At 39.6% G+C, this 10,060-nt stretch overlaps 1 protein-coding gene across 1 annotated transcript; it reads right to left on the bottom strand.

Moving 5' to 3' along the window:
- Positions 1-4,800: 4,800 nt before the first annotated feature.
- Positions 4,801-9,702, bottom strand: dbx1a (developing brain homeobox 1a). Its single transcript, XM_028791397.2, has 4 exons — positions 9,139-9,702; positions 8,752-8,853; positions 6,913-7,115; positions 4,801-5,323 (listed from the first exon to the last, which is right to left on the bottom strand). The coding sequence occupies exons 1-4, from the start codon at positions 9,494-9,496 to the stop codon at positions 5,009-5,011; spliced, it is 978 nt and encodes a 325-aa protein (XP_028647230.1). The 5' UTR covers positions 9,497-9,702; the 3' UTR covers positions 4,801-5,008.
- Positions 9,703-10,060: the final 358 nt, after the last annotated feature.

Genomic DNA, 10,060 nt, shown 5'->3' with positions numbered 1-10,060 from the left:
TTCTCTCCTCTAAGAGTGTAGCTCACTGTGACTCCATTGAAACAAGGCAGTGGGCTTTCTTTTAAGCACAAACTGGGAATTGCTTCTGGTTTCTTGTCCCAGTCATCCGTAGCGTTTCTGGGACGTCCGGAAACCAGGATAATCCTACCATGACAGCGCCCTGACATCCCAAAGACCTCAACATGATTGCATTTCCGGACTCCATTTCCCATGTAACCCAGCATGTGTCCTAATTGGGTTTAGCGCTGAGGAACACTGCCACCTGCTGAGTGGGGAAATGACCTGGTCCTGGTGAGTCCGTTACCCTGGTCTTTCCATTATGGCCTCCTGTCCAGGTATGAAACCTTCCTTTTTCCTGGCCAGGATGCCTGTCCTTCCTCCAGGGCATCCACATAAGTTACTATTTACTGCAATCTGCATAAAGCAAAATTCTGATATGGCTCCGCCACAATGTTCATTCAAAAAAAGAGCTTTTATTGAATGGTTCGATGATCCTTTCATGAGGGCACAGTTTAATCATCTGTAGTCATGTCCGTCTATCCTCTGCTACTAAACACAACAGTTTGCAATTATTTCTAATGTGAATTTTGATTAGCTAAAATGTACTTAACAGACTCCTCTGACTAACAGAACCATATAAATGAATGCAAAAGTGTCCCATGGTTTTGATTAGGTAAAATAGAACTAATAATGTCAGTTCAGTTGTATGGATAGGTGCCCGGTTGCTGCCTGTTAAAAAGCACTGAAGACTGGACTTCAAATGACCTTTGATTGTGGCTGTCTAGGCTCCTTCTAGGTTACTTATGATACAGAACCAGTACCCCCCCCCCCCCCCCCCCCCCCAATCTATATACATTTGGATGTGTCTGAGCAGATTAGACTTTGTGAGTTTAACCATTTTTTTTTTATTTCAGGACTGCCAAGTATACTGTAACAGTCTGTTGGTCTCTCAAGATTTCAGTATTGATTTGCTGATCAGCAGTTTATTTTTAACAGCTCCTGCCTCCTGCAGTACAGGCCTGCATGGTAGTTTGCAGCCTCCTGTGATCCTAAAAATTGAATAAGCAGATTTATTTGGTGGATAGAGTGTTACAGACAGATTGAACTTGTTTCTTCAGTACATTGGACCCAGAATTTCTGAGAACAGAATCTTCTTTCTATGGCATTGTGGTCATGGTTGACATTCCTCAGGGTTGATGATGGGTATCTCATGCAAGGGAACAAGTGGGGAGACTTTCTTACTACATGATGCAGCAGTTCAGGAAAAAGGAGAAGCACAATTATTTAGTCAACGGTATTGCTATTCTTGTGTAAATCGACACAATGGTGTGGGGGTTGGGGGGTACATGGCAGCCTCTCTACATGGTGGCAAGCCAACATTGAACTTATTCAATGCAAGTCAAACTTCTTTGTAAAATACAGAGCAAGCCTAAATTATTTATTGAACTTCTTCTGTGGGGGACATACGAGTGTATTAAAGGACATCTGTAAATACATACTTGTGAGCAGTGATGTTCACTGTAATCCACCAGGTGGCACAGTTGGTAGACTGCATCTTTTTTATTGCTTCTTTCCCTCAGCAGTGTTGCAGAACAAAATAACATCACTCATGAGTAGATAAATATCACAAAAGAAATAAGAGATCTGGGTGATAACTTGACTCTGGGGATCTGGAGCAGGTTGCCCCAAAGTGATACTTCTGGGATGAGATGAAAGTACTGTAGTAATTGGCTTAGAGAAATCTGTTATTTAAATGTTTTAGTGTTGCTAGCATTATCCCCAACCCCCTCCCCCCACCCCACCCCACCACTGAGAGTAAATTAAATTGAAAGCAAAATATACTGGAAAAATTTAGAAAAAAATTCACGTCCTTTTCACTTCAAAGCACAAATGTTATTGATGGTTTTATAGAGGCCTTTAGGTGTAGTGCAAGAGTGTGGTAATGGCTACTAGGAAGAGGATGAAATAGGAGTAGCACTAAAACCATCACTCTGCCTTCTCAGTCTCCTCTATCTTTCTCCACCCTATGTGGAGCATCACACCAAGACTTAAGTCACTGATTTGAGTCCACCAGAAAAAAAGTTCCATCATTCTTAACCAGATGCAACTGATATAGTTCCTCTCTGTCCTTCAGTAAAATGGCTACCTTCTTGTTCAAGATTGTTTCTTATGATCACAGCTATGCTCCATTGCCTATGCTCATAAGAGCCTTCACCTATTTATCTGGAGCCACACCCCTCAACCCTAGTGCTAAAAGGCCAGCTGCTGACTCTGATATTTGGAGTCGTTGTAACTTGGATCAGAAAAGTGCCAGAGTCATTTTTTACATACTCCATTAACCCTGATGGCTTGCTTAGATTTTTCTGTGATTGTCTTGTGACTGCCATACCTGACTCTGCTTTCCTTTACCAAAAGTCACTCCTGGATATCAGCATGATAACCACTAGAATTAAGAATGTGAGTATGTAATTGGCACATGAGCACTTGTTGCCTTTAGACACCTTCTGTGTTTTTAAACCCATTCCTACTCCTCTCAGAAGATGCCACTAAACCAGCATGCCAGTAACGCACCTCTGCCCTGATATTACCCTCCCCTTACTTTCTGTCCTCTGACCATTTCTCTTGACAGCAACTGCTGTGGTTCTTCCATCATTTTCTAGGTCTATTTTATTTTTGGGTTGAATTCCCAGTCAAGATTGTATAGATTAGGTGTTATATTGTCACCAAAATAGCCTACTTTTTTTTTTTAATAATAAATTTGGGTCTGAAGGCATTAAACAGTGTACCTGCTAATGATAACATTTTGCTTTTGGTAATTTTAATAAAGTTAAAATCAAAATTAAATTATCTAAGGAGGTGTGCCACTGACTCATCTACAAATTTACGAAGCTTTTAAGTTGGGTAACGTGTCCTTGTGTATGTGCCCGAGTGCCATCCTCCCTCATCTGCTATAAGATAACAACAGGACAAACTGAACTACAGTCTTCAGCCATATCTTTGTGATTTAGTCTATACTGTATAAATGAAGGTATAAATTGTTTATTAAAAAGTATTCCTTTCCCAAGATTTTTTTCTCTTAACTAATGGCATTCACCAGCTGACTATCAATAGATGAAGATGGTGTATTTTTGAAGTATAGTGGTTAATATTTATTTGTTGAAATACCAATGGGTTACTGATTTTAAAAGGACTCTTGCTGCATTTTACTACACAGCCTAGTAAAATGCCATTATGTAATCATTTTTAGGTGTGTACACTCTTACAAATAGTGGTTCTTCAATGGCACTTTATTGATCTTTCCATACAAAGTGGGTTCTTTGTGCCTTAAAAAACTTCCCAATATGTAGATAAAACCCTGAAATTGACAATGTATGGTAGGCTGCCTAGCAGAATAATAACGAATTAAGAAAACATGGACTTGGCCTGTGTTACTGAACATATATAGCATGTCCTTTTAAAGTCATGACCCTTGGATATTTCACAACTCTGTTACCATCCATTTTTGACTATTTACTATATGGCGCCTGTTACAGATCTAAATAAATACAGGCTGTTTATGAAACCTTCATATGGATGGGACTTTTGGGAGCCAAAAATTGTCCCTCTATGGCATCACTCTGAGCAACCACTATGGCACCTTTATTTTTAGAATGATATAGTATGATAATATATAAGTAGGAAATACACAAAAGAAAATAAAATGTGCGAGTTTATTTATTCGACAACTGATTAAATTTAATAAATGGATTATTTTAAATAACGAGCTACAAATTTATCAATTTAAAAGTTTGTGTAAAAAATATAACCACAAGATGGAGACGGAGAGTCATGGTACTGACATGTGTGGCCGCTCCTCGAGTTGTTCAGATTTTCATTACAGACGGTTTAATTTGAAATAAGTTGAATTCATCGTGTTTTTTTTAACCGTCACACCCGAGTTATCATATAGAAGGGAATTTATTTAAAGTTAGTGTCGGGTTTTTCTTGTTTTATGTGTGTAATACCTCTTGGATAAACAGCCACCACACACGCGGCCCAAAAACGCAATATTCGGGTTGAGTCTTTTGAGTATGTAATCTGATGTTTTTAGAAAGCTTGTACGGTGTGTGTGTGTGTGTGTGTAATGAAATTTATAATATACAGGAATACGCGAGGGCTACAGTGTGGCACGGTAGTTAGCGCAGCCTTCTCACACTTCAAAGACACAGGCATTCGGGTGGATTTTCAACTGCTGTTCTCAATCAGTGGCCTGTAAGGCGGGTCACTTTTGGATGCAGATGTAATTCGGCGCCGAACGATGCCAGTCTCGAGCTTCCGAACTGGACAAAAAAGGCTCAGCAGTATATAGACGACGCACATCAGGAGTTTAAAATTCAAATTATATATAGTACTTTATTTAGCATGTTCTACATTTTATTTGGCGCTTGTACAAAGCATTAACATATATACATATTAAACCTCTGTACAGGGAAACATACAAAATAATATATTTGTTTTATAAGTTATACATTGAACATCTAAACATTTTTTAAAAACAAACACTTAAAAAAACATTTGAATCTAGTGAAAAACGTATAGTCATTCATAATACTCTTGGTATAAAATTTCCATACAGCAAAACAATTGTACAAAACAGCGTACATTTTATAAGAGCTGTACAAACACAGCAATTCAATTCAAAGAAGCGTAACCCTTTATATAATTTGTGAGAGAGATGAACAGGATGGGGGTTTACCAGTGGAGCATGTTAAAAGGACCACAGCACAATATAGTCGGCAATTTGAATCGCAGCCGTTTTTAACTTACTATTTTTTACTCGTTATGTGCAAACAAAGGAATTCTGTGAACTTCAAACTCCTGTCGAATTGACCCTCCATTACACCTCGCGCGGCAGCGTTTGCCCGACCGCACCATAAAGGGCAGCACCTCTTGTCGTGTATATTCGGTTTTATGCAAGTCATATATAAAATGTCTACATTATATAGATTTGATTAGTCTCTGTTTCTTTTTAGGAAACGGTTATTTCTTCATCGTCAGAGTCTGAGAAATCTGAAGGTTTACTGGAGTTTGATGGGGATATTAAGTGCGAGTCTGTAGAGTCTGTAAGTTTTGAATCTGTTGGGAATTGACACAGAGGGGAGCGCGGACTGTCTCTACATGGGCAGTCTTCGTCTTCGGACGACTTTTTGCCAACGTCGCTCAGGTCAGGGTGGGGATTCATTTTGGTGGGTAAAGTCTGCTCTCGGCATCCTCCTGATGACAGAAGCTCTCTTTCCTTGGAATTCCTCCACTTCATCCTCCTGTTTTGGAACCATATTTTCACCTTTTGGGAGACAGAAAAACGAATCATCAATACTTGGTCACCAGTACGTCGTTTGTGACATGATATGTACACGTTAGGGATGCATGTAATGTTTGTGAATTATTGCTGTTTGTGGACGATAATCCATATGTTAAAATACTGTCAATTTTAAAACGACGTTACTGAAAAAGTACCTGTAATGTGAGAGTATTTTCCGGAATTATCTTGTTAAAAGCGGTTCCACTAGTATTCGTTAATGTACGACACTAGTTATTGAATTTAACTGGGAACTGCTCCATGATTCGTAATCCATAAAATTGAGTCATTTAGGACCAAATATGAGGTCGATTAAATGCTTTTATGGTTTAATTATAGAAGAATGTGGATGACCGAAAAGTGAACCAAATCCGTATTTTGTGTGCATTTGCTGTATCTCTATCTTCCAGTGTTTCCCGTAAATTTAAGGTTCTCCAGTCTGTATCATCTGTATATCTTTGTATTTTCAGAACCGCCTTTTTCTAGACCGGCTTACAGAAGTGTAGTTTAATTCGGCAATATGGGGCGCCAAGTCAGTAATCAGTACTTGGACCTACATACACAGACGGACACAAAACAGTTGCGAGACTTAAGGGGATGAAAGGAAACTGAAGTAAGAGGACGCGAGAATACATCGATAAGAAGCAAAGGAGCCTGGAGTGGGAACTCTGGGTCTGGGAGCAGGTACAGGCCCATTTAAGAATAAGTAAAATTTACGGTTTTCTTATTTTATTACAAGGCAGAACCCTAAGGATACAAAGCCACTCATTTATGTATGTATTATTATACGTTCATTCTAAAAGTTACTATTAATATTGTTTAGGATACTAATAAATTCGACCACAAAGTGTCTGACCTTGCTAGGCTTTGGCAGGGGTTTTGGTTTCATATATGTGCGTCCGTGTGTGGTTAAACCATGGCATGCGAGCTACTGAAAATTTCGGAGAGAATTGAGCGATTATTTATATGAATTTGTATATGTATGCGATATATATATATATATATATGTATACTTAAATATACTTTATATGTCTTTCCATTTCATGCTGCGGCTGTCACCCCGAAGTCACCCATTTATGTTACCTGGCGACGGTAAATTTGACTGATCGTTTAGTGTAGTTTGGTTACTGCCTTTCAACCAAGGCTTCCTATTTTCGTTATACATAGAGGGTGCCTTGAAAGAAGTCATGCAATTGCAGTTCCAACGAGAACTATCACAGGATGGATAAATATAGCCATTTTCAGAATTTATTATGTAACGCACCGATCTATGCACCTGTTTTTGAAACCCCCATTACTATGCCTCGAGAGTCCATCTCGGTAGCACTGGGTGCAAAGCAGGAACTATCCCAGTGTACGCTAACACAAACGTACAACTTTTTTAAAAAAATAAACAACCTTTTAGAGTTGGTAATTTAGTGTATATTCACACGTGCATTATTAAAATAATTCATTTTAGGATTAACGCTCATGCTTTAAACAAGGCTTTTCTTGTAAATTATTTCCTATTCAACCCAGTAAGTGTTTTAAACTCGCGTGTGTTCCCAAGTTAGCCCCTTTGAATTTTGAATTACCTGCGAGTCCTTTAGCCCAAGCTTTGCTGCCAGCTTCTTTCGGTCTGGTTTGCTGATGTATTTCTGCCTCTGAAACATTTTCTCGAGTGCTTTTCGTTGTACGTCAGAAAAAACAGCTCTGCGAAGCATTCCTCTTCTTGGTTTACCTCTGGCCGCCAAAGGCCAGGAGAACGTTCCAGGAATCGGGACAACAGAGGATGAACCTATCAAACAAATGACATCATAATTAAATACACCGAACCCTTCATTTGTAAATCTTATTTTTGTGTTATGTCCTTTACCGGGCATCCTCGCCATGCAATTTACAAAAACCAAAGTGACAGTTAATATCAGCTTCGAGGTTATAAGAAAGAGAAAATAAAAATCGCCAAAGATTCTGAGAGAACATTTTCCTGTGATCTCTTTCTTATAATACTTATTTCTGAGAGGGAATGTCTTGGGGGTCAACTGAATTTTCAACGTTTGCACTCGATGCCTATTTAAACGTTTTTTTAAGACATTATTGAAACATTATGTTTTGAGTGTTATTAAACTGGCACTTGGCTTCAATGAAATGACACCAAACAGCTAATTAGCACATTGCTTGGTTCCCAGTGGCATTGGTATGGTAAAAAGGGAGAGTATCCCTTAAAGAAAATTCCAATGAAAGATAGAGCTTCTAATGAAGCGTGAACAGTAATTGTGTAGTAATGAACTAAACAGAAAAAGACTGAGGACAGGCAGCTAAAGCCATATATTATTGTAACAAAGGAGATTTACACTTTCAAACTAAACACAACTGCATGCCAAGACCATTGGGAGAATACTGATGACTGAAGCCTATTTTTGCTCTCAAATCATTTTCATTAAATGAACACGAAAAGCCATTCATAAAGCCCGAGTTGTTTTGTTTAGGCATTCAAGTTGCTAAGAAAAGAGGCAAATTCTATTATCATTAGAGTGAATGAAGGCAAGATCTAGCAAATCCATACAGCTCATTCCACAGTCCACACGTTAGTTCTATATGATATAAAGGTTTTTTTTTTCTTTCTGTAATGTACATTAACTATAGCCCTAAACTTTTCAGGACCTTCACACTTGCAGATAAGGACTCCCGTCAGTGTAGACATTTAAGAAGGGATACCGGATATATTACATTTAGTCATACAACACTAACAAAATGAGTCTGATATATTTCTTGTTTTTGCAAAATTTCATTGATCATTTTAGAAGAAGTGACTTTGATGGCCCTCATGATATGTATTTTCTGTGCGTTTACATTTTAATTTATTGCAACATCGTTTACTTGGTTTCCTGTTCTGCTGGGCCTCAACTTGGACTCCCCACATACTCACACTACACTCTATGTGGTCTTGTGAAAATATTGAACCGCTGAATGGTCTTTAATGAGAAATTAGTCCATGACTGGTAAATGCCTATCAGCAGCAAGGTAAAGTCAGCACAAGGTCTGTGTGTGGCTGCCCGGAGGGAGCTGACCAATTGGTCATGGTGCTGAAACCTTTGTTACCAAACAGTGACTAAGTGCACTTGCTCTGTGGGAAAACCGAGGCCATGAAGAGATGCCAACAGTTTCTCTGTGAGAAGAGACACGCCTCAAATTTGGACCATAACAATTCCTGCTAATTTGTAGATTAGGGAAACGGTGCAAAATGTCAGCAGTCAGTGCTTGTGCTAAATAGGGCATCAAATTGGCGAGACTGATTCCTCAGTGTTGTACTGCTTCCAACCTCTGAACTAGGGTATATACACGTCCCCGTGGACTGGCAAAGAAATAATACGAAAAACATGCGTGAAACAAGGGAAACCGCGGAGGTCTAACGGTAACGAAAATGGCCTTACCTGGAAAATAGGAGGATCGGATGAACGGGTGGAAGGAGCCTTCGAAATACGGCAGCTGGAATGTCTTTTGATGGACTCCTTGAAGAGAAGTGGTAGATGATTCTGAAAAGAAAGAATTCAAAAACACAGTAAAGCCTCCGCCTTGTTAAGTAAGCTCTAGTTACTTGTGTTATGAATCTAGTGTCCCTTGACATGTTATCTAGTTCAGAGTGAGCCTTTAGCAATTTAGTTGAATAGTTATACAAATACACACACAGTGTATACAGTTTATGAACTAATGTTATAACGTATCGTATGTTATGATGCCTAATAAGGTTCCGACTGCAAATAACACAACCTCTGAATAACTTTCTTCTTACACCGAAAAGGGAAAAAAATAAATCCTACCGTTTCTCGAAGGGGCGAGAATTGCATTTACTCCAAACTTCAAATACGTAGGGTCGTTGTTGGAGGACAGTGATGTCTGCTGAGCGCAGGACACTCGAGTCGCCGAGGAGCTGCTGACATGGTCAGCTGATAAAGTGTTTAATGTCGTTGCTCCGGAGGCTGGTGGAGACATGTTAGGAGATGGGACAGTCCGGTGTAGATAGCCGGTGGGTCGGCTAACTCTTAAAAGATCCTCTACTAAAAAGCTGGAATGGCTAGTAAAGGCAGAATGTAAGGTCTGCGGCAGAGTGAGGGCCGGTGCTGGGCGCAGGAGGCTGGGATAGATGGCTGAAGGTGCGATGACACTTGGAAACATCATTGCAGCACCTTCCTGTGGAGTCGAGAAGAGACAAACAAAAAAGTCCGCGGTCACCCTGTCCGTCTGTTCTCAGAGGACACTGCTTCGGTAAGGATCCAATAGGAAAGCGGGGCAATCCTGTACTGCTCCTTCCTAGTGCTTAGAAGGGTTTTATAACGGGCTGCTTAGCTAAGCCCTTTCAAAAGTGACAGCTCTAACAATAAGGTTCAACAAAGTTCTCCCCATGACTTTCTTTCAATCGAAAATCGGAGCTCTCCGATTGGTTCAGGAGTGCAATTTATGATTGGATTAGACTTCATAAGCAAGCCATAGACAATGTCGTTTGAACAAAGAAGGCGTAGTCATCAAGTTTGCATATTGACCGCCTCTTTGGAATACGTCGCTGTAAAGAAGCGCAGCAGGGTTTTGTTTGGACGCACTGCACATGGGATAATTAAAAGCCCATTTTAAAAGTATCAAATGTCATCTCGGCTCTTCAATAAGGGAATTATTAAAAGGCTCCACTAAATTTATTTGAGCCCCCTGCTGCGTGTACAAAATAGGCCACTAAATATTCATAATGGA

Source organism: Erpetoichthys calabaricus, chromosome 2 (assembly GCF_900747795.2).
Source record: "Erpetoichthys calabaricus chromosome 2, fErpCal1.3, whole genome shotgun sequence".
NCBI lineage: Eukaryota > Metazoa > Chordata > Cladistia > Polypteriformes > Polypteridae > Erpetoichthys > Erpetoichthys calabaricus.
This window is presented reverse-complemented; position numbering and strand designations above follow the sequence as displayed.